The 23,068-nt window shown below is 60.5% G+C and overlaps 1 protein-coding gene across 1 annotated transcript; it reads left to right on the forward strand.

The window, feature by feature from the left end:
- The first annotated feature begins 2,739 nt into the window (after positions 1–2,739).
- On the forward strand, positions 2,740–22,403 carry EHD1 (EH domain containing 1). Its single transcript, XM_058305220.2, has 5 exons — positions 2,740–3,409; positions 6,627–6,724; positions 17,184–17,596; positions 19,759–19,923; positions 20,401–22,403. The coding sequence occupies exons 1-5, from the start codon at positions 3,006–3,008 to the stop codon at positions 20,923–20,925; spliced, it is 1,605 nt and encodes a 534-aa protein (XP_058161203.1). The 5' UTR covers positions 2,740–3,005; the 3' UTR covers positions 20,926–22,403.
- Positions 22,404–23,068: the final 665 nt, after the last annotated feature.

The raw sequence follows: 23,068 nt of genomic DNA on the forward strand, positions 1-23,068 counted from the left end.
AGTTGAGAAATTGTACAGGCATGAGACAATCTATCTCAGTGTTGTTCATAAGGGCAAAAGATTCGAAATAACATACGTGACCCTCAGTTTCTCAGCGGTTTTGCAGAGCAGGAGAGAAGTGTGTAACTTTTGCATTGCAAAACAACTTGAGGCCACTTCTGGAGGATTATTCTGGGAGGGATTTACAGACCCGAAGAGAAGGAGGGGGTGGGGCGGGGGCTCATCAGAGGCTGCAGCAACAGTCCAAGAATGAAGCAGAGTGAGGCGAATGGGGCCTGGTGGGGTTCCAGGCCTGTTGAGGGTGGGGGCTGCCGGGCCTCTTTCAGAAAAGGCTACATCCAGGGGGCTGCTGCACTGGACAGACAGACTGGGGAGGCTGGGGAAGGGATCAGCTTCTAAGGAGGCAGATTCAGGGAGAGGAAAACAGAGAAAGGGACGCAGCTCCGATTATCTGAAGAGGGCCATTCCCCCAGGTGGCAAAAGACCCGAGTGGGCCCTGGAGCCAGGGACAATCAAACCTCCCTTTCCTGTTCCCTGGGCTGGAAGGGAGTGAGTTGGGGTTGGAGTCCTCTGAGAAAGCCCAGGTCTGTTGTCAAGGGCCTAGTCCCCAGGTCCCCAACCCTGCTTCCCGCATCAGGGGGAAGCCGAGGGCCTGTGGGAATACACTTTGCCCCACTTCCTAATGCCACGTCCTGTCCCCTCTTTTCCCAGGATCTGCCCCTCCAAGACCTTGCTCCCCTCTTGGCTCTTTGACTTCGCTTTCTTCGGGATCCTTTCCCTCTTCTGAGAAACTACATGTCTGTGCTACCCCGGTCACAGCACCCACCTTTCACTGGCAGCCCCTCTGGCTGCCACCCCTCACCCGAGCAACCCTCATTCCATCCCAGCCCTTACTGTCCCCACTTTCCCACCTCCTGTTTCCTCCTGCAATGGCTCCCCCCATGCCCCAAAGTGCTCTTCCTTCGTGGTTTTCCTAAGGCCAGCTCCAGGGGACACGATCTGTTCTCATTTGCTGGTCTGCGCAGTCACCCAGTTCTCCTGTGGCCCCCCCAGGATTTCCTCCCAGTCTTCCCTGCCCATTTTCGGTTCTGTCCCTCAAATGCTGGTACCCCCAGGCTCGTTCTCCTTGAATACCCACTTTCCTCAGGAAACTTCCTCCTTCCTCATGGTGTTGATCACTCACTGGGAAAAGCTAGGATTTGCCCTTCCCACAGAGAGGAGGAAAAGGGGAGGTTAGAGGCAGGGTGGAGTGCACGCCCGGGGAGTGACATCTGAAGAATCCAGACAAACAATGGAAGGGGGTTAGGCTGAAACACCCATAAAGACACAACCTCACAAGTACCTGAGGCCTCTTTCTTCCCAGCAGCACCTGATCTTACAGAGGTAAGGAGTGGGCGCCGGAACCTCCCATCTCGCCCTCTCTGGCTCCCTCTTGCCTCCGTGCCCCTTGTCAGATTCGCCTTCCCTTCCCACACCCCAGCATCCTTGTCCTTGCCACCTATTAGCCTCTTGGTCAGTCTGCTTTCTTTCCTGTCACAGGCACCCAGCCCCCCAGGCTTCCACACCTGGAAGCCAGAGAGCTGGTCTGGAGGCGCTGTGAGTTCCCAGTTTAATTTTAGATCTGTCCAGGAGACCCCCGGCCCCGCCTCATACACACACTTTGGTGTCACGCAAACCCTGGTTACATAACAATCACAGACCCCAAAGCGCTGACATCACCCCACTGAGGTTTCACCAGCTTGGACAGCCAAGTCATGTATGGCCAGGGATGATGGCGGGGGACCAGGCCTAATGGAACAGCCGGGAACTGGTAAGGACAGGCAGGTCAGAGTAAAAGGTGGAAACTGCTGGTGACTCTGAGAGGAAAGCAGAAGTATTTGGGTCCTTTAATTCCCCTAAATTCCCACCACATTTCATTGTTGCCCCACATTTCTCCTCCTCCCCACACGGGGAGTTTCCGATTTCACTTCCTCGGAACTTAAGCAGCTAGAGGGCATCGACTTCCTCTTTATCCTCCCCCACAGTGGTGGCCTCTTCAGGGAGGACGTCTCCTCCCGCCAGGTAGATGTCATACCTGCTCCCCATTCCCGGATCCGTGTCCCAATCCCAAACCCGCTGGCTTCAGGGGAGGTCGGGCCTCTGACTGCTGACCTGCCTTTCCCCACCCGCCTTCTCCCTCCCCATTTTGCTTTCTTTTCACCCCTGGCCTTGGATTTACTACTCTCTCGGCTTCCTCTATCACCCCTTTCCTGTCTCTCCCTCTCCCCAAAAAATCAAAGATGAGGGGAAGAGAGAGAGCTTGGAAGGGCAGTGCAGGGAGGGAGGCGCGCGCCCCCGGGGTCCCCTGATGCTGCTGGAGATTCTAAGCAGGTGGGAGGAGGAGGCCGGGTCTTGGGGGGATCTGCTGGGGGACGCGAAGCCACGGAACTGAGGGGCGTAGCTGGGGGCCTGGCGAAGCCATGCGGCGGGGTGGCCCCGACCCTTCCTCGCGCCCTTCACCCGCTTCCCGCCTTGCCAACGGCAGCAAGACCGCGAGCGGCCCCACTCCTGCCGGACCAAACAGGTGCGGTTGCCAAGGCACCCAGCGCGGCGACCAGGGGCGGGGAGCCCGGTAAGCGCAACTCGCGAGATTTGGGTTCGGCCAATGGGAGGCGGGGGAGGGGAGGACGTGGCGCGGGGATCGTGGGCGGGGCTGGGGAGGGCTCCACCCCCTCCCGTTCCCCCCGCTGCACCGCCCCGCCCCGCGGCGGCGCGCGCTCCGGAACGCAGGGCCCAGCCTTATAAAGGCGGCTGGGCGCGGCGCGTGCTCCACTCCGCAGAAGGTGCCTCGGCGGGTTGTTCCGTGCGCGTGCGCAGTGCGGGCCGCTTCCCCGCCCCCGGCCCCGCCGCCGCCGCTGCCGCCGCCGCCCGCCGCCGGCCGGTCCGGCCCCGCCTCGGTTCCGCGCGGTCGCCGCCGCTCTCAGCCGCCGGTCTGCCCCGCAGCAGCCAGGCCGGGCTCCGGAAGCATGTTCAGCTGGGTCAGCAAGGATGCCCGGCGCAAGAAGGAGCCGGAGCTCTTCCAGACGGTGGCCGAGGGACTGCGGCAGCTGTACGCGCAGAAGCTGCTGCCCCTGGAGGAGCACTACCGCTTCCACGAGTTCCACTCGCCCGCGCTGGAGGACGCGGACTTCGACAACAAGCCCATGGTGCTCCTCGTGGGCCAGTACAGCACGGGCAAGACCACCTTCATCCGGCACCTGATCGAGCAGGACTTCCCCGGCATGCGCATCGGGCCCGAACCCACCACCGACTCCTTCATCGCCGTCATGCACGGCCCCACTGAGGGCGTGGTGCCGGGCAACGCGCTCGTCGTCGACCCGCGGCGCCCCTTCCGCAAGCTCAACGCCTTCGGCAACGCGTTCCTCAACAGGTACCCGGAATCCCTGGCCCCGGGGGCGGAAGGGGAGGCCTGGTCCCCGGCTCGCCCTCGGGCCCCGAACGGTCCGCGGCCCCCCGCCACGCTTTGTCTGGGAGGCCCCGGCGGGACCCCCAGCGACCACTCCCTGGGGCCGGATCTCCTACCTCTTCCCACCGAACACCCGCGTGGGGGTCTGGGAGCGGGCGTTGCCAGCTCTCCCGGCTTCTACCACTCCCAGAATTTTCCGGTTCATCAGTTTAACTCCCCAACCCCCGCACCCCCCCCTAAGACCCCAGCCCCCGATTCCCTCCGAAGCAGGGGAGCCGTTACGAAGGTGACAGATTCCTGTCTTCTCTTTCTTGGTCTCATCTCCTGCCCTTAATGTAGTAACCCCCCTCTCCCAGCGGCCCAGGCACCTAGTTCGTTCAAATACCGCCCCCTCCCCTTGGCTTTCTTCAGGGGGCACTTTCTGAAGTGTATTGGAAAAGACAGGATGAAAATTTTGGTGCTTCCCCTTGCTGGGGTGGTGTGTGTTGTGCTCAACTTCCGCTGGGGTTGGTGGTTTTGTGTAGGAGGGACAGGGAAGGCCCTGCTGTGGCCAGCTCTTTAGGGCAGGCCCCTTGAGGCAGCGGCCAGATGGGGGGGCATGGACAACCTGCTCCCAGAGGCAGGTCTGGAAGGGCCTGGGCTGCCTTCAGGAGCGCGGAGAAACAGGGTGAGGCAGTGGCACTAGCTGCCCTGGAATGGCATTCGGGCCCCAAGTACCTCTATAGACTCTGGGAGGTTCCCTGACCTACTTGGGCCTCGGTTTCCCCTGTTGAATGGGTGAAGTCTCCCTCCAAGATTCTAACCCTGGCGACACTATGAATGAAACTCAGTGACCTCCTTTCTGAATCACGGTGAAACAGCCAGCCTCACTTTTCTGGAAAGGACTCATCAGTGGTTCCGACTCCCCCCCGCCACCCCATGAGACATACCAGAGGACTTACAGCGCCTGCCCGCTCTCCCACCTCCCATTCTAGGAGTGACTCCTCATGCCTTTCGACATCTGAGTGGGGGGAAGAGCCTAGAAAGGAACCCTTGAATCCTGCCTTCCCAGTCTCCGCCCTGTATGAGCACATTCCTTTCCGGACTCTGTCCAGCCCGCCCCAGCGCAGAGCCAGGGGCCGGGTTCCCCTCCCTTGAACAGAGAAGATAGGCAAGTTTCTCCTGGTCCTGTGGCCCCCGGCAGGCATTGGCCGTGTCAGGGCTGGGGTTGAGTGAAGCCCCTTGGGCTGAGACCCCTCCTCTGGTGTGTTAGAATTGCCGTGCCCGTTGGGGAGCAGTTGGCGCAGACAGTTTAGTGTTGGGAGCGATAGGATCTTGTGGAAAGTTTGGCTGCTGTGCTGGAAATTCCAAGCATGAGGTCTTTGCTTTCACTCAGAACTTAGGGGAGCTGGGAGGAAGGGTTGCTGCACCTGCCTCTTGTGGCCTTAGGTATCCACCGGTGATCACGAGAGCAGGGAGAGGACAGTTTTCAAGCTGCAGTGACCTCAGGCACCCCCGGCCCGCCCCTCGCTGCGTGAGGAACGGAGGCTCCAAGCCTCCCGTGGGTTTGTCGAACCCACACAGCAAGTCAGCGCAGCCACTTGCCACGCACTGCGCTTCTGCCCAAAGAGCAGTTCAGGAGCGCTTGGTCCACGACAGGCACTCTGCTGACATTGGTGCACAGAATCTGAGCATGGCACCACGCTCATGTTTCCTTCCTGCCTCCCCTTATCTCCAGAGGGGCCTTACCTGCCAAGGGTGGGGGCGTGGGTTTGCGCTGGAGCTGAGGCCTGGGCTGTCAGATGCCGAGGACTCTGCGTTACACCCGGGCACGGAGGGGACTACAGGGGGCTTTTCTCTGGGGGACACAGCCTCTCCGGTGCCCTTAAAGAGACCCACCGAATCCTGAACTCGACCCCCACCCCGCAGTACCTGCATTGGGGTGCGGATGGAGCAGCCCTGGGCAGGGTGCAATCGGTGTCGGAAGAGACTTGTGAAAACTCCTTGCATAACTGGTACTGCCTGCCTGCAGTGAGAGGGGAAATCGGGGTCCCCTGTTGGTCAGGAAGAGGGATGGGGGAAGGGTCTGTCCGGGCTGCTCCCTGCAGTGTTTCCCGCCTCGCTGGGCTTTGCCGACCCCCTCACCCCCAAGACGTGCAGGTGGTAACCCGCTCACCAGGCTCCCTCACCAAGCGTTTTTGTACACCCCCTCCCAGAGCCAGCTCTCCTCCTAGTCCTTGTATTTTGCCTTCTGCCCGGTGGCTCCTGTCCCTCGCAGGCACCCTGGCCTTTCGTGCAGTTATTTATGGCGTGCGCGGTTGGCTCCTGCTGCTCGTGAGTTGAGGTCCAAGTTTTGTTCACATGTGGGTCAACTGGCTTTACTCCGTGGGCACTTGCAGGCGGCACCTCTCACCCAGCCTCTGGCCACCGGCCTCGCAGGGGATGGGGCCCAAAGGAGAAGCTAAGCCGTTCAGTTTCCTCCCGCTGTAGGAAAGGCAGCTCTAACCTGCATCCGACAGGCAATGGGTCCGGATTTTCTTTGCTCACAATACCTTTTAAGGGAACCCCTTCTGTGCCCAGGAAAGAATCCCTGCCTTCAGTTTGGGCAGCTCCTTGTGCTGGGCATAGCGTGGGACCCGGGCACCCACAGCCAAGCCCTCACCCGTGAGTCGCAAGCCTCCCCGTGGCGTTGTTCTTCCTTGGCCCGCCTTGACTTTCAGAGCCTGGTGTGGCTGTTTTGCTACCCCCTCACCCACCGGCCCCTGCGGTCCCCAGCTTTTCCTGACCACCCACCGCAGTCCCTTCACCCTCGCAGCTGGGTGAAAGGGGAGGGCTGGTCCCGGCCTTAGCAGCAATAGGGAGAGACCATCTAGTGTGCAAATTTAGCCAAGGGCTTGGAAATTTTAGCATGGAAAATCAGGATCCCAGTGCTGCCCTGCTGAATGGAGTGGCAAACCAGGCCAGCGCACTCTTACAGTGAAGAGTTCCCCCTTGAACTCCGAGGGGGAAAGCTTAATGTGAGGGGGCCGCGTGAGCCTGGATTCCCAGCCACCCGTGGAACTAAGGCGATAGAAAGCCCTCTAAGTTCCCTGCTTTTGGAAGGGAAGCCGGAGGAAACGACGGCGTCAGGAAGTGCTGCTGCCCCGTCCCGGGCAGCAGGACCTTCGTCCTGATGTCCATGTTGCGTGCTTGCTTCCCGCAGGTTTATGTGCGCCCAGTTGCCCAACCCCGTCCTGGACAGCATCAGCATCATCGACACGCCCGGCATCCTCTCTGGAGAGAAGCAGCGCATCAGCAGAGGTAAAGCAGGCCGAACGCGGGTTGAGTCAGCTGACTTCCTTTGGATGTCTGGGACCTGAACCTGGAGCGAGGTGGAGTCTCCCAGCCCCAGGCTTTTTTGTTTTTCTAATGTGCGCAGGTGAGAACTCATCTCCCATCAGCGCTTTATCTCAGCACCAAGCCCACGGGAGCTGCTTTCTTCCTTCACTCCCTGGGCTAAGGTTGCAAGAGCAGGCAAGGTGAGACCACTGCCGCCGTGGCTCTCGTGTGCAGGCAGGGCTGGGAGTCGGGGGTTGGGGCTGGGCTGGGGGGCGTGTGGGAATCTCTATATCCCTGCTTCAGGCCCCTCAGCCAGTGGTGCCCAGGGGGCCGTGGTGCTGCCCTCTGGAGCTGACTTAGCTCAGACGGTGTTTAAAAACCTTTGCCTTCTATGGGAAGTGGATGTGGCTCAGGCGACTGGGCCCCTGCCTACCACATGGGAGGTCACTCGTTCAGATTCCGGTGCCTCCTAAAGAGACAAGGAAGATACAGCAAGTGAAAAACAACAAGGGGGTGGGAAGAAAGAAAGAAATACAGTAAATCTTTAAACAAAGCCAAAAAAAACCCCTTTGCCTTCCAAAGCCATGTAAATCCTAGGGAGTCCAGCAGGACCGGGACAGAACCATTTGGCCCGGGAGGCAGCCAAAAGAAGCTAGCTGACATGTGTTCAACCCTGAGGGTTGATTTGCTTAAACGCTGGCTCAGCAGCAGCCCCTCTGGGTGCGGTGCATGGCCTCAGCTTTCGTGCAGAGTGTGGTGCTTTTCCGAAAGGCCTTTCAGAAAAGGCCATGCTTTTCTGAAGATCTGGTTCAGGATGAGCCCGGGGCCTGTTCCTGCCTCCGCCCTATTTTGTAGAAGGGAGGGGCGCCTGGGGGCCTGAGTGCTTTGGTACGTGGAGGGGGGAGGTGGGGGGTGTTGAGTGCTTTCTATGCGGAACCAGGGAGGCAGGTGGATGGGACCTGGAGACTCAGAAGTGGAACCTGCTGCTGAGGTGGGAAAATGAAATAAGCCCAAACTCAAAGGGTTAAGGACAGGTGACCAGGTTTGTTTATAATGACCTTGCCAATCTTTCCAGAGCTTCTGTCCCTCTGGGCTGCCAGGCAGTGGCGACCCTTACAGGTGATGTCCCATCCTGAGGTGCGGGGTGTGGGGGGGAACGGGGCAGGGCAGGGTCTGTGCTGTGTGGCAGCTGTGAGTGGGTGGGGCCCCATTCTACCACTGAGCACTTTTGCTGCTTTTTTCCCAGTCAGTATTGGTGCTCATTGGAGGGTACCAAACTGCTCAATCTCCAGCTCTAAATCTGGCTTAAAACTCTCTAGTTAAGCTTTTAGGTTCCGTCCATTTCTGGAGGTAAATAGCAGTCCTGAGAGTTTAAGGGAATCGATTTTGGAACACCTTATAAAAAAGTTCTTTTTTATTGCTCTCCATCTGATTATTCTAACCTAGTTTTAGGAAAATGCCCAATAGGCTCAAAGTCCTGTCATCTGCCAAAGCAAGCCTAGAAAATCTGGATAAATTACTCTTAGAAGGCAAGAGAAGGAACCACCAAAGAATTTCTTCTCAGTCTGTCTCCAGGGCCAAAGTATCTGCTGACATTTTCTTTGAGGCGCTGTAGAGTTATCCTTTCCATGACCTGGAGTGGGAGGTGGCGGTGAATTCTTCTGACTAGGCCATCAGATAGAGACAGAGGCCACCTCTGGGCTTTTCGTAATGCTCCCAGCCCCGGCTGGTGGTCAGCTGGGCAGCTGGTGTGTCCACATCTTCAGATAAGTCAGTTGCCTACAAAAAAAGCTGACCTTCCCCAAAGGCCACTGGCTGCCTCTTGTGTGAGCACTAAGGGGGGTGGAGAATCTTGGGGCCTGTTTTGGCCCCTAAAAAGGAACTCAGAAGCAGCTGTTTTCCACCCAGTGCTGGGGATTTCCCCCACTGGTCTTTGACACTTTAGCCTGGGCCGGAGAGGTCACAGTGAGAGGGTCTGAGCGTGTGTCCTGATGTATCACGTTCTCTGGCCCTGCCCCGGCCCCGCTGGGATTGCTTCCCAGCCCTGCTTCCGGTTCCCATCCCTCTGCTTCCTTTCCCGTTAGGACGTTGGTGCCTGAACTTGTTCTCTCTGGGCGAGGCACCGAAGTGGAGCTTAGAGGACAAAGCCGCAGGTCCAGGGCGCAGTCTGCTTGGGGGCCAGGGCTGTGGGCGGATGCAGCGGGCGAGGCAGCCCCTGCCTTCAGGCTGTCACGGGAGGGCTGCGTGGGGGACAGGCCGGCAGGAAGCGCCCTGCCTGTGGGGCTGCCCTGCCCTTCCAGGTGTGGGGGTGGCCTGGGGCCCTGAGCAGCCCACCCGCCCAGTTCCCGCAGAAGGCCTCCTCTCGCCGTCGCTGGCGGGAAGGAGAAGGCCGGCTTCAGGCTCAGCCCCTCGCTGACCGGTGGGGGTTTCCGCCGTGCACTGGCGAGAGGTCAGGCCCATAGATCTCTGGACTGTTGCCCTCCGCCACCCCTAACGCTGTGCTGAGTAGATTAAACTAAAGGTTGCCAGGTGGGCCCTGGCCACGCAGTGGGCTTGGTGGCAGCACCGTGTGGGGGGAGCGGACCACGGCGCGGTACCTCTGGACGGACGGGAGGGTGAGTAGGTTTCCCCTGGCAGACCCCGCTGTGAGTCACGCAAGGTTCCCTGCGGCGCCGTGGCCGCCTCCTGCGAGGAAGGCCGAGGAGGCTGGGTGCTCCCAGCCTGGCCGCACTCTCTCCCTTAGCTGAGGGCGTGGAAAGCAGGTGTTTCCCTCGCAGAGCGATAGGGCCGAGGGCGGACGCGGGGCCGGGGTAGGGCGTGCGTTTCTGTGGTCCTCCGACCCTGTTCCCTGGAAACGACATTCTTTGGAGGTTGCATGTCCATTGGCGTTCCTAATTACATCGACTTTCCTTTCCCACCCCACCTGCCTGGCCCCTCCTGGTGTTTTTCCCTCTTCCCCCTCCTGCAGGAAACACTGCCTGGTGAGATAAGGTAGGGCCTGCCTGGCCCCAAGCTGCCGGGGTACAGTTGGGGCTCCGCCTCGGGGCCCCGAGAAGGGCTGCCGAGAACAGAAGGGGGCCCCGTGGGGGTCTCAGACGGCCCTCCCCCATGCCCTCGTCTTCCGAATGATTTTAAAGACCGCGTTCTCCTGTGTCAGCAGAGAGGTGGCCTTTGCGGACAGCGTTCATTCCTGTGCCACCCTTGTGACTGATAAGGGGTGTTCCAAAGGGCAGTGGGCCCGGCAGGGTCTGTGTCCCGGGCCTCCAGCGTTGGTGGCCGCCCGCATCTGAGCAGCATCTTTCCATGGTGGGGAGGCACGCTCAGAATGGGGCCCCAGCCTTGTCGTTATGTGGCTGTGAGCCGAGCCTTCGGTGCCTCAGTTTCCCCATGAAAGCCATGTCAGCAGGGCAGTGTCGTTCCAGCTTGGATTAGGAGAGCTGCACTCTGTGCCTGGCTTTCTGCCCGCCCCGCCAGTTCCGTCTAGTCTTCACAAGCAGCTGCTTCCACGACAGAGTGGCTGCTCTTCAGATGAGGAAACAGAGGCTTAGGAAAGCTAAGTGGTTAGCCCAGGATGACACCCAAGCTAGGAAATGTCTCAGAGCCCTGCCAGGGCTGTGCTCAGAGCCGCAGGGAGGCCGGGAGAGGCCATGTGGCAGGAGGCCGTGGGTGGAGGGATCCCGAGAGCTCGGATTCAAAGGGCCTTGACCCTGCCAGGGCGTTCCTGTGCCTCTCTCTTGTGGCCCAAGGTCAGACTCCAGGTTCTAGGCTTTTGGGGTACCTGGAACTTGGATTCCTAGAAATGGGCCTTGGGGGCTGGGGTTTTGAAGAATGTTGCTGGTCTCTTCTTTACTTTTCCCTCTTCCCTCTCTCCAGCCAGAAGTTGCCCCCAGGCCCTCCTGGAGGAGGACTGGGAGCCCCAGCGAGGGGCACTGGTCACTGGGTTCCCACTTTCCCTTCTGCTGGCAGGCCCAGGTTCTCAGGCTGCACCCAAGCCCCAGAGCCGTCCCCGTCCTCAGCGTCCAGCCTGGAGCCCTCAGAAGGGGCCCTGTGCTGTGGGCCTTCCCTCCTGGGCCCTACCTCACCGGGTCAGTGCTGCCCCCAGGGTTTTTTGCAGACCGTAGAATGCCCGGCGCTTGCCTTGGGCAAGGCTGAGGGGACTCTGTCCCTGCGATCCACCACACCCACGCACGGGTCAGGTCCCAGCTCCTAAAGACCTGGGAGGCACATGGGTTAGAAGAGCCTCTCAGCAGGAGTATGCACATGCTGATAAGCTCTCGTCCTGGTGCCTGGCACCCAGGTAAGCGCCAGCAAGTGCCATTGGGTGAAGAAATTCATAAAGACCCTGGCTCAGCCAGCGTTTCCTTTCAGACTCCAGGCCCTTGGGCCACCGCCCTTCTCTCAGAGCCCCCTCAGCTGTCCCCTCACCCTGCAGCCTTGCTGCTAGCCTGAACACCTGCTGGGATTCCTCGCAGGCTCTGCCGAGGGTGTGGGCCGCGCGTGCCGCAGGGGGCGCCGCACAGGCCGTCTCCGACCCGTCGGGGCTGGGAGCAGCTGGCAGGAACGCCTGCAGACCTTCGGTCTATATCTGGGATGTGAGGCATTCCTCACTTGACAGACGCAGGTCGTTGCCTACACACCCATCAGCATCTGAGCTTCTCTGCCACAAAAGACAAATCCTATGTATAAATAAGAGCAAACATTACAGAGAGCTTGCAGCATACCAGGCACTTGCTCAGCCTCACTTCACCAGTGGAGAAACCGAGGCTCAGAGAGGGTAAGTGGGTCCCACAAATGGTTGTTGAACAGAAGGTTCAGGATTCAAAAGTGGACCCGACGTCATCCAGCCTCATTGCTTCTATTTAGGTTGGATTTACTGCTGTCTGCGTTCCATTTAGTAAAATGCACTGTTCAGATGTGCAGCTCTAAGACTTTTGACTTGTGCCTGCGGTCGTATAACTGCCACCACAAAAATCAAGATCTAGACTAACATCCCATTCCTCCAGAAAGTTCCCTGTGCCCTAGCAGTCAGCCCTGACCCCCGACAACTACTGATCTGGGATTTGTCCCTAAAGCTTTGCTTTCCCCAGAATGTCATATAAACAGACTCGTGCAGTAGAAGCCTGTTGTGTCTTCTCTTTTTTTGCTGAGCAGAATCTGTCGCCCAGACATCACAGTCCTTTTATCCCTTCACCTGCTGAGGGGCGTTTGAGTGGTTTCCCGTCTGGGGCAGCTGTGAATAAAGCTGCTGTGAACACAGGTGGCCGGGGCCCAGTGTGGCCTGTGTTTTTTAAAGATGGATTTATTTTTTTATTTCTCTCCCTTTCCTGCCACTGCCCCCCCAGTTGTCTGCTCTCTGTGTCCATTCGCTGTGTGTTCTTTTGTGTCCGCTTGTACTCTTGTCAGTGGCACCGAGAATCTATGTCTCTTCTTATTGCATCATCTTGCTGCATCAGCTCTCCGTGTGTGCGGCACCACTCCTGGGCAGGCTGCACTTTTTTCATGCTGGGCGGCTCTCCTTATGGGGCACGCCCCCTGCACGTGGGGCTCCCCTACATGGGGGACACCCCTGCATGGCATGGCACTCCTTGCACGCATCAGCACTGCACATGGGCCAGCTCACCGCATGGGTCAGGAGGCCCTGGGTTTGAACTCTGGACTTCCCATGTGGTAGGCGGACGCTCTATCCGTTGAGCCAAATCCGCCTCCCATCTGGCCTGTTTTAATGCCTTGGGTAAATGCGTAGGCGTGGGGAGGCCCCTGTCCTACGAGCACGGTGGCACACTCAAGAATCCTTCTCACAGAACACAGCTGAAGGAATCCGGGGGCAGGTCCTGGCAGCGTGGGGTGTCCTGAGTCCCTGACTCCGACTGTTCTGTCTTGTCTGCGGGGCCCAACCTGAGCTGGAGATGTGCGACGGGAAGGTATGGCAAGAAATACCAAGGCCCACACTGCTTGAATGGCAGGAAGCAAGAGTCAACTGGAGACAAACCCTCTATTGTTCCGTGTTCTAGAAACTTTTGGAAAGTATGAAGCCGCTTTCCCCCAGCTGTTGGAACTACCTGCGCTTTGGAGGCTGCACGGGGAGGGCGAGGATGCATCAGAATGACTCCCTCTTGCGCCTCTGTGCCGGTGGCAGGAAGCGTACTGTCAGCATATCAGGAAGGCAGACTGGGGACGAGGCCAGCACACAGACAGCCGGGCCCCCCAAGAGCTGCAGGGGTCTGGAGGAGGCTCATGGGAACAGAGCCAGGACTGGAGCAAAATGCTTCCCGGTGGGGGGGCGGGACCTGGCCGACTGGCCCAGCCTGGTTGCCCTGAGTAACCGTTGTCCTTCTCCGCATCCCCATCCCATCCCCCATCTTTCTGAGCCGGAGCTTGTCCTGGGGGTTCACCGTGGTTCCCTAACTAAGACAGTTCCTGCTGCAGGGTCGGCTCTTCCTTTCTAGCCCGCTGGCCGGCGGTCCATGTCCTTTGTGGAGTTAGCAGGTGTCTCCCCGCTCAGTAAGGACACACAGTTTTCTGTCCGCCAAGCTCACCACAACGTCTCGTTTGGCTGCTCAGTTGTTGCACGGCGGGGGGGGGGCGGTGACGCCTGATTCAGGTGGCCAGACAGCCGGGCATGGACTCTGACCCACGGTGTGTGCCAAGCCTGAGGGCTCCCTGGTGGACCTTGCCTTAGGCAGTGTGGGGAAGGGCAGGCTGGGGCGCGGGCTCGCGATGGCTGGGGGGCTGGCAGGCGCCTTCCGCTCTTCCTCACCTGCCCGCAGGTGGCTGGGGCTGCCCCTGCCAGCTGTGTGAACCTGGCGCGCTCGCCGCCACAGGTTTGCCAGCTTCGGGGTCTGGCCTGGTTGAAACTTGGCAGCTCTCGGGCGGCGTGCGGCCCCTCCAGAGAGGAGCAAGGGGTCGGGCCTGGCAGTGGTCCACAGCCCCGGGTCACCCGGATGACGTCGCGTGAGCCCGAGCAGTATGACCCCGTCGTGGCCTGCGTGTGTACTTGGCTGGGTACCCTGTTTCTCTCAGACCGAAAGTGAGTGTTTCCCATAATTCACAATAGGAAATTTCATTCACCTGAGGAAAAGTGGGCTTAGCTCTTGCCACCAACTTGTGTTTGCCAGATGGGGGCATCGGCTCTGGCTTCTGGGCCTCTGGACCTGCCCGCTGCGGGTTTGCCATAATTCAGAGGTGCCCAGTCTTCTCTCTCGTGCCCCATCATCCCCCCTAGGGGGATAGGCCTGCGGCCACTGGGCGGAGCTGGGGCTGACCTCATCTCCCCACACCGTGTCCTGATGCCCAGGCCAAAGCTAACATGGCCCGAGCGCCAGCCCCTCAGGACGCCCCTGTTCCAAATAACTTAGTTTTGGCCTCGCTGCTTCCCCAGCTGTTGGAATTCATAGTTGTTTCAGCTCGTGGCAGTCTGAGGACACATGGACTGACGCTGGGAGAGGCTGGGCCTCTTTTTGCTGAGCACGGAGCCTCTGGCTGTGGTTCAGTCCCTGAGTCATCCAGCTTCAGGGCCGACCTGCTGTTCCCAGAACGGCCTTAAAAGGGGCGGCCATGGCCTCAGGCAGGCCCTACAGACTCGAGGCCCAGCCCCGGCCTAGCCAGGGAGCCGGCACCCAGCCCCCGCTCTTCGTCCCCGGCCTCCTCTCTCTCCAGTTTCGCGGGCGTCCCCTCTGGCTCCCGGGGCCAGCTGCCCAGCGTCTGGGGGCCCTCAGGGCCCCGTACTTTGGAACCGGCAGCCTGTCGGCGGGCGCTGGCTGCTCAGGAGTAGCCGACCTTTGCCCGTGCCATCGAGCCCTGCTGTTCTCTGCCCCGTGCCCGCCCGATACACATGTGCCGCTCCAGTGCCAGGCTCCGTCCGCCCTCCCCGTGGTGGCAGGAGGACTTGCTGTTTGGATTTTACAGACGTGGAAAGTAACTCAGAGGTCAGGAGATACATGGAAGGTCACAGAGCAAGAGTCTGAAGCCAGGTCCCGAGCCGAGCCGGCTGGTTTCTGAGTGTTGAGCACAGGGAGAGGCTGGGAACGTGTGGCTTCAGGCAGGCAGAGGCCCATTTGAACCCAGGGAGCCTGGGGGCTGGAATGTTGGTCTGCCCAGCATTCCTCCTCAGGTACAGCTTGTGTCAGGAGTTTATCAGAAGGACCTGGTGATAGGGGCCCGGAGCCCCAGCAGAGGCTGCTTCTCAGGCTGTTGACTTGCCTCCGGGCCTGGCGGGATAGGGAGGCTCGGCAGCCGGGCCGCCTCCTCGGCTCGTGGGATGCCGGTCAGCGCGTCCCTCACTGGAGGGGCGCCGAGGGCAGGTTGCTCCAGGCCCAGCTGTGCTTTTCCCTGACACTGTGTCCTTTCTCCTCCTGTTTTTCTGTTCCCTGCAGCCCAGAGAATGCACGCCTGACGCCTCGGCTCGGCCGGGGGCAGTGAGCGTCCTTCGCCGGGGACAGGCGGGCGAGGCTGCGAGGGCGAGGGGGTGGTTCGGGCCAGTAGCTGGGCTGCATCCCAGACCCCCACACCCACCCTGGTGCCTGGAGCTGGAACTGGCCCCGGCAGGAACGGCTCCTCTGGCTTGTTCTCAGGAGCGTGCCTGCTGTCTGGGAAGCACGTGGTGGTTCTTAGGGGGCCAGCCTATGTCCAGGGTGGCCTCTGACCGTGGGCAGCAGGGGAAGAATGAGACCCAACCCACATACAAGGGGCTTTCCCGGAGTCGCCCCGAGAGGAGGTGGGGGCCCCAGGGCTGGCCTCCCGCTCCCTGAAGGCGCTTCGTCTTCCCGCTCCTCCTCGTATTCCTGAGTGATGAGAAAAATGTTTCTTCCTCTTAGGTGGGGGCGACGGAAACAAGGGAAAAATTTTGAAGAGGCAAAGTTGTAAACTATGACACACATTAAGCCCTTGTTACAGAGACCCCAAGATCTGTTGACTTAAATCAGATATCAGGTCGTTTGTGTTGGACATAAGCATCTTGAACGAGCAGCCTTCCTGTCAGGACCCTAGGTGGCTGCTCCAGCTCCCACCGCACATCTGCATCCAGTCCTGAGGAAGGGAGAAGTCCTTGGATACCTTTTCTTCTCTTTTCTTTTTTTTAAAGATTTAAAAAATTTATTTATTTCCCCTTCCCCCACACAATTGTCTGCTCTGTGTCCATTCGCTGCGTGTTCTTCTGTGCCTGCTTGTATATTCTTGTCAGCAGCACCTGGAATCTGTGTCTCTCTTTGTTGCGTCAGCTCTCTGTGTGTGCGGCGCCATTCCTGGGCAGGCTGCACTTTTTTGTGCTGGGCGGCTCTCCTTATGGGTGCACTCCTTGCGCGTGGGGCTCCCCTACGCGGGGGACACCCCTGCGTGGCACGGCACTCCTTGCGCAACATCAGCACTGCACGTGGGCCAGCTTACCACACAGGTCAGGAGGCACTGGGTTTGAACCCTGGACTTCCCATGTGGTAGGCGGATGCTCTTTCAGGTGAACCAAATCCTCTTCCCTCATTTACTTTTCTTGTTCACTTCCGCTTCAAGTAAGATTGGGAAATGCAGGCTTAACTTGGGGGACCATGAATTCAGCTAAAACCTAAAAGTTCTGGAATTTAAGGAAGAGTTCCAATTAGCAGTTTCTACCACAGAAGGAAAGGTTCCCCTTAGGGCCTTAAACGGTTAGTGGGAAACAGCAGAGAACTGAGTGTAGACCTAGAGTTGATTCAGTCCAGCCCCCTCAGTTCGGAAAAACATTTAAGACCTGCAGGAGGGAAGTGGTTTGTAGCATTTCACAGGCTTGTTGTAGAGCAGAGGTCAGCAAAGTCTTCTTGCCGGGTAATAAATATTTTAGCTGTGCCAGCTTCGGTCTCTGTCACAGTGCCTGAGCTCCACTATTGCGGAGAGAAAGCAGCCCTAGGCAGTACAAATGAGCATGGCTGTGTTCCGATGAAGCTTTTTTTACAAAACCAGGTGGATTTTGGTCCCCGGGCCATAGTTTGCCAACCCTTGTTGTAAAGTGGCATTTATGCGTAGCAGGGCCTGGCCATCCTCACTGAACAGTAGCAGCCGCAGTTGTCAGTGCTACCCAACGGTACACAGCTGCAGAGGCAGCACCCAATCTGCTCTTTCCACCATCCTGGGCTGCGCCGTGTTGCCGGCATCGCCTCATTCTTGCCTTAGCCCGGTCTCCTTTAGAGCTTGGATATCGCAGCTTCTTTTGTGTTAGTTGTTTGTTAAGCACCTGGTGGGTGGAGGTGGGGGGTGCCAGGTGCTAGGTGGAAGAGGGGGCTAGGATGGTAGGCCCAGAGCTGGGGAGACCTGGTGATTCCTGCCCTCAGGGTGCTGTGCTCTCGGGATTGGTACATCCTGGATATTCTAAAATCAATCTCAGGCTGAGCAGTGTCAGGCCAGGCTAGAGACAAGAGCCGCTGAGCAGCCGGGAACCTCGGGGTGCCCCGAGCTCACCCTCCTTGTCCCCCCCCAGGTTACGACTTTGCTGCTGTCCTGGAGTGGTTTGCCGAGCGGGTCGACCGCATCATCCTGCTCTTCGACGCCCACAAGCTGGACATCTCGGACGAGTTCTCGGAGGTCATCAAGGCCCTCAAGAACCACGAGGACAAGATCCGCGTGGTGCTGAACAAGGCCGACCAGATCGAGACGCAGCAGCTGATGCGGGTCTACGGGGCCCTCATGTGGTCGCTGGGGAAGATCATCAACACGCCCGAGGTGGTCAGGGTCTACATCGGCTCCTTCTGGTCCCACCCGCTCCTCATCCCCGACAACCGCAAGCTCTTCGAGGCCGAGGAGCAGGACCTCTTCAAAGACATCCAGTCTCTGCCCCGGAATGCCGCCCTCAGGAAGCTCAATGACCTGATCAAGCGGGCGCGGCTGGCCAAGGTAGATGGCGGGGGAGCAGGCTGGGGAGGGCAGGGTCCCTGCTGGGGGCCTTGGCATTGGTCTGTCCTGGCTCTCGGTCCTAAAAGGCCCATTGCAGCCGTCCACATGGCCCAGCCCGCGTGGCACCGTTCCTGAACCTGTCCTCGCCACTCCACGGCCTTTTTTCGCTGAGGTTCTCACCTGGGCTCCCTCTTCACTTGTTCTGTTTTTTGGCGGATGCCCCCAAAAGGGATCTGCCGTTCCCGCAGCGGGTAAACACGTGAGCCAGGAGGTTAGCGCCGACACAGGAAGCCGCACCGGAAGTGGCGTGTGTGTTGGGGGCCAACGCCGAGCCTTGTCGGCGGTGCCCTGTGGTTTGTTGGGTGCTGAAGCACACCCAGCCCGGTGCCAGGCGCAGGGGGCACAGTAGGGAATGACGGGCGTGACCCGCCCTCCTGGCACTCGTCAGCCTTAGTGGGGAAGACAACAGTTACACTGAAAGTCCAGTGTGACTGGCGGCGGCGTGCGCACGTCAGGCAGTCTGGGGCAGTGGGAGCAGAGCTGGGTGTTGAAAGGCGGGCTCAGGCCAGGCTGCTGGTGCCAGTGAGGACCCCGGCCTGGCCCCGCAGGGCACAGTTGGCTCCTGAGACTTGCTGTCGACCAGCCCGAGGACCTGTCCCGACGGCCCCGCCAGAGCGCCCTGCTCCACTGCTCCTAGTGACAGGGCGGCGGAGGGCAGGCTGCTGACAGCCCACAGGCGGGCTCCACCTTGCGGGTCGCTAGGAGGGGCGAGAGCTTTGTGTGGCTGTTGGGGTTGCAGTGGCGCCCGTCCCTGTAGCTGAGCTAAGCCATCACCCGGGGCTCCCGGGGGGAACAGGACCTCAAAAGGACGCTGCTGGGAGCACCGAGGGCACTCGGGAGGGCCCGGGTCCTGCTCGGGCCTGGAGACTCACGGACGCTGCTATGCCCGGGACGTCCGGGCTGACCTGGAGTCTGGAGACCAGAATCGGGTGGCACTTGGGCACCCAAGGAAGGGAGCTGACCCTTGGTGCTCGGTCTACCCTTTGCTACCCAGAGCGTGGTCTGCGGACCAGCAGCATGGGCACATTTTAACACCATCCCCTTGTGGTCTGCATGCACAGCACAGTTTGCTCCAGGGGACACACAGCTGCGTGTTTTCTGGATAGTTCACTTCTTAAACCTCTCAGGTGAATGGAGCCAGTCCTGAAACAGGAGCCCTGAGAAGACTTGGGTAGCTGCCCCAGGGCCTCAGAGGACCAGAGAGCACCTGGGGCGGGGCCGGGGGTGGGCCCGAGCCTCCTGCACCAGCCCCTGCCCCCCTTGGCCTGCCCGCCTTCCTTCCCAAGTGGAGACCAGAGCATGGGGCTCCCACTCCCCGTTCATCTGTAGAAACGTGGTGCATCCGCCTGCCGGGGCTCTGAGTCACCATGCCTGGAAAGCCCCGTGGCCTCCAGCTCTGTCCTGAACCTGCTGTTTCCAGACTCTCCTCCTGCAATGAGGGCTGCCCCTGCGCTGACTTGCATTGTCCTCTGTGGTCCGCCTGGAAAATCCTAGATTTGTCAAACCAGATGGGGGTGTGGGGCCTGCTCCCCTCAGGCAGCCCTCACTGGGCTGAACTCAGGGCAAGTGGGGGTCAGGCCGTGGAGGGGGGCTGATGGGGTCGAGGGGGCAGTTCTGAGAAGTGGAGGAGAGGCCTGCTGGCTGCAGTGCTCGCGGCTGGACTTCCTTTGGGCTGCTCGGTGGGATTCCAGCATGTGGGCAAAGTATTTGGCCTCGGTGAGCCTTGCTCTCAGGACTGACACGAGAGGAGCAGGAGCCAGCCCCAGGGAGTTGGGGAGCGGAAATGGAGAGCGCGGGTGGGGCCGAGTGTGCTCAGGAAGCGGCCTTCTCCCTCTGCCAGACTCTTCTGCTGTTCCTAAGTGGTCACTATCGAGTATTCAAAGCGCTGCGTGTCTTCTGCTTCAAGTGGGCTTTCCTCGGCAGCCCCGGTGGCGTGCCCCGTCACGCCTCTTGCCAGAATTGTGGGTCTGCTCTCCTCGTCCCGTGACGGAAGCGGCCACTGGGAGCCTGAACCCCTCCTGACCTCGTCCTTGTCGCCCAGCCCTGGGCAGTGGGGGCTCCCAGCCCCTCCTCCCCATGACGTGTCCCCTCCGTCTCCCCAGGTCCACGCCTACATCATCAGCTCCCTCAAGAAGGAGATGCCCAACATGTTCGGGAAGGAGAGCAAGAAGAAGGAGCTGGTGAACAACCTGGGCGAGATCTACCAGAAGATCGAGCGGGAGCATCAGATCTCCCCCGGGGACTTCCCGAGCCTCCGCAAGATGCAGGTACGACCGCCCCGTGTACCCTGCTCAGGCTGGCCGCCTGGGGAGTGAGGACGGCCCCGGGCCCTGGGGCAGTGGCTCCAGAGGGAACCCCCGGCTCCAGGGGTGGGGCCTCCCCGTGGGAACGTCATCCCAGGTTCCTCCCAGATCGGAACACCCCAGAGGGGAGTGCAGTGACTCATGCTGAGTGGTGGGGAGGGAGAGGACAGGGCAGGCTCTCGGCTCACCCTCCCACAGCCTTCCCAGAAGGGACGGCCGTCGCCTCCATTTGACAGATTGGGCAGCTCAGGCCCAGAGAGGTAAACCGAGCTGCCCTGGAGGCTAAGTGGTGGGGCCAGGTCCTGGGGACAGCTCTCCACGTGTGAATGCCCCGCTTTGACCACCTGGCCGCTGCAGGGCCCCCGTGGTCCTGGCCCAGGCCAGTGGGTGCTGGGAGGGGCCGCCAGCCCCCCCACCCACACCCCTCCCCTCCCTCCGCAGGAACTCCTGCAGACTCAGGACTTCAGCAAGTTCCAGGCCCTGAAACCCAAGCTGCTGGACACGGTGGACGACATGCTGGCCAACGACATCGCCCGTCTGATGGTGATGGTGCGCCAGGAGGAGTCCCTGATGCCCTCGCAGGCCGTCAAGGGCGGCGCCTTCGACGGCACCATGAACGGGCCCTTCGGGCACGGCTACGGCGAGGGCGCCGGCGAGGGCATCGACGACATCGAGTGGGTGGTGGGCAAGGACAAGCCCACCTACGACGAGATCTTCTACACCCTGTCGCCCGTCAACGGCAAGATCACAGGGGCCAATGCCAAGAAGGAGATGGTCAAGTCCAAGCTGCCCAACACAGTCCTGGGCAAGATCTGGAAGCTGGCCGACGTGGACAAGGACGGGCTGCTGGACGACGAGGAGTTCGCCCTGGCCAACCACCTCATCAAGGTCAAGCTCGAGGGGCACGAGCTGCCCGCCGACCTGCCCCCACACCTGGTTCCGCCCTCCAAGCGGAGGCACGAGTGACCGGCCTCGCCCGCACCGCCTGCACCCTGCGCCGGCCTGGCACCTGGGCCAGCAGAGGCTGGGGGCGCAGAGGTTGGGGGGAAGGGGTGGGGCGCCAGTTCTCCAGGTCCATAAAGACAGCAGGTGTTCCCTCAGCTCTCACAAAGGAAAACCACCATCTTTCTTTTAAGGCTGTCCCCGGGCCCGTCGGGGGAGGCAGGGGTGATGCTCAGATGTGAATGATGGAATTTTTGTGCACAAGAACTATGGATATTTTTAATATATAACGTTAGAGGCAGTTTTCTTTCTTGCCTCCTCCTCTGTGCGACAGCCCCACGCACAGGGCCTCTGTCCTCTCCCGTCCTCTGCCCCCCACCCGGGGCTCGGCCGAGCAGCCCGGCAGCTGCTGTGACCGCAGGGGAGGAGCAGGCCTGTCTCAGCCGGCTCCCCTCCCGGCCCCTGCCAGGCCTGGGGTCGCGGATCAGCTGAGCAGCCTGGTGTGTCGGTTGCTTCTCGGGAGCAGCGGCTTCTGCCCGCGGTGCTGCCGCGGCCCCTGCGCTCTGGGCCAGCGTTGGTACTTGTGCCTTCACCCCTCCCCCTGGGCAGAGGCCCTGTCCTCGCCCACCAGCTTTGACAGCCCAGCGCGCCCTCCCTCGGCAGGCACAGGAGCCAGGCCCAGCTACCGTTGGGGGGCGTGAGGGAATGTCTTCCAGAAAACTATATAAGCTAGTTTTTGTTCTGCAGAGCAACACCTTTCATACTTGACAGGATTTTCCCGTAACTTCCCGACCAGTTGAGAAGCTGTGATTTTTGTCTCCTTCCCCCCACATCCCAGCCCCCGGCAGCTCCACCTGCGAGCCATTAGGTGTGGGGAAGGTGCAGGGGACACCCCGAGCCTCCACCAGAGCTCGTGCTTCCTGGTGGAAGTGGGGACGGCCATCCCAGCTCCCGCCTTGTCTGCAGTGTACCCCCGCGCTCCACTCGGGGCTTCTGAGTTGGCCCTCTGGGTGGGTGGAAGTTCTTGGGAACCTGGTTTTGGCTCTGGGCCTGTCGGAGGAGGGATGGCCAGAGCCTGCGGGCCAGGGGAAGCCCAGCGCCTTCCCTGCTTTGAAGGAAGCCCTCGCCCACCTCCTGCCTCTGTCGGATGTCCCCGGGACTACTGCGCCAACTGCGCCTCCCAGCTGAGCAATAAGAAACTGGAGCCGGCGAGCGCAGGTCCAGGCCGCCTCCCTCTGCGCTGCCCTGCGGAGCCTCCTGGGCGCACCCCGAGGCCGGCCGCACCAGCCCCGTCCGGCAGTCCCAGGGTGGGTTTCAGGGAATCGCCTCGCCCAGCGCTCCCCCGGCTCCCCCGAGCTGGCCGTGCTCCCTCCAGCTGGCACGAGGTGAGGAGGGGGTCAGCCTCCTCCCGGGGACCCGGGTCACGCGCGAAGGAGGGAAGGAAAAACTGAAGATGGAAGACCTTTTTTTCCCTTGGATTAAACGAGTGTCATTGTGCCGAAGCTGGTTTCTGGTGCTTCGTTGTCTTTTCCAGCCCCATGTCCTTCTCCCAGTGCCTCAGGAGATACCGGCTGGGACAGGTGGGTAAGGCGAGGCAGCCGGCGCTGCTCAGCCCTGCTCCACGGGGCCCCCCCTGCTGCCACCTGGACAGGCAGAGGCGTGGACCAGGGGTGGGGAGAGGGCGCCCCCCCCCCCCCAGGGGCCTGATGACCCCCCTTGTGGGGGTGGGATTGGGTCTCCGTGGAGAGGGCGGGAGAGCGCCAGTGATGGAGGCCGTCCTGGCATTCACACCTGGGCCCCACCTGAGCCTGGGCTCCACGCGGCCCCTCAGGGCAGTTGAGGACAAAGCTGAGGCAGCAGCACAGGAAAGGGACAAAGGTGTCAGGTTCACCTGCCCTCCTCATCCTGGAGGCCTGCCTTCTGTGCATTTTCCCGCTGAAGAGCCCAAGACTCCGAAGGCCTCGAATAGCAATTGTAGTGGAAGCAGGTTCAAACCACCCCCTGTCCCTGGTGTTTGTAGAAGGTGAAAGCAAAGCTCCCACCCCAACCCTCCCAACCCCCCCAGGCTGCTGCTATAGCCTCAGCTCAGAGATGAGATGCTGTCACTCCCAGCTCCTCCATTTCCAGGGGTCACCCAAGAGAGGCAAAGCTCGCTGAGCTCCCAGAA

Source organism: Dasypus novemcinctus, chromosome 10, assembly GCF_030445035.2.
Source record: "Dasypus novemcinctus isolate mDasNov1 chromosome 10, mDasNov1.1.hap2, whole genome shotgun sequence".
Classification (NCBI taxonomy): domain Eukaryota; kingdom Metazoa; phylum Chordata; class Mammalia; order Cingulata; family Dasypodidae; genus Dasypus; species Dasypus novemcinctus.

What these genes read in the sequence shown, in the direction of transcription:
- EHD1 (XM_058305220.2), top strand. Translation starts at nt 3,006, where the DNA reads ATGTTCAGCTGGGTCAGCAAGGATGCCCGGCGCAAGAAGGAGCCGGAG. An exon ending in GAAGCAGCGCATCAGCAGAG is followed by an intron (nt 6,725 to 17,183) that starts GTAAAGCAGGCC and finishes GTCCCCCCCCAG; the next exon opens with GTTACGACTTTGCTGCTGTC. An exon ending in CGAGCCTCCGCAAGATGCAG is followed by an intron (nt 19,924 to 20,400) that starts GTACGACCGCCC and finishes CTCCCTCCGCAG; the next exon opens with GAACTCCTGCAGACTCAGGA.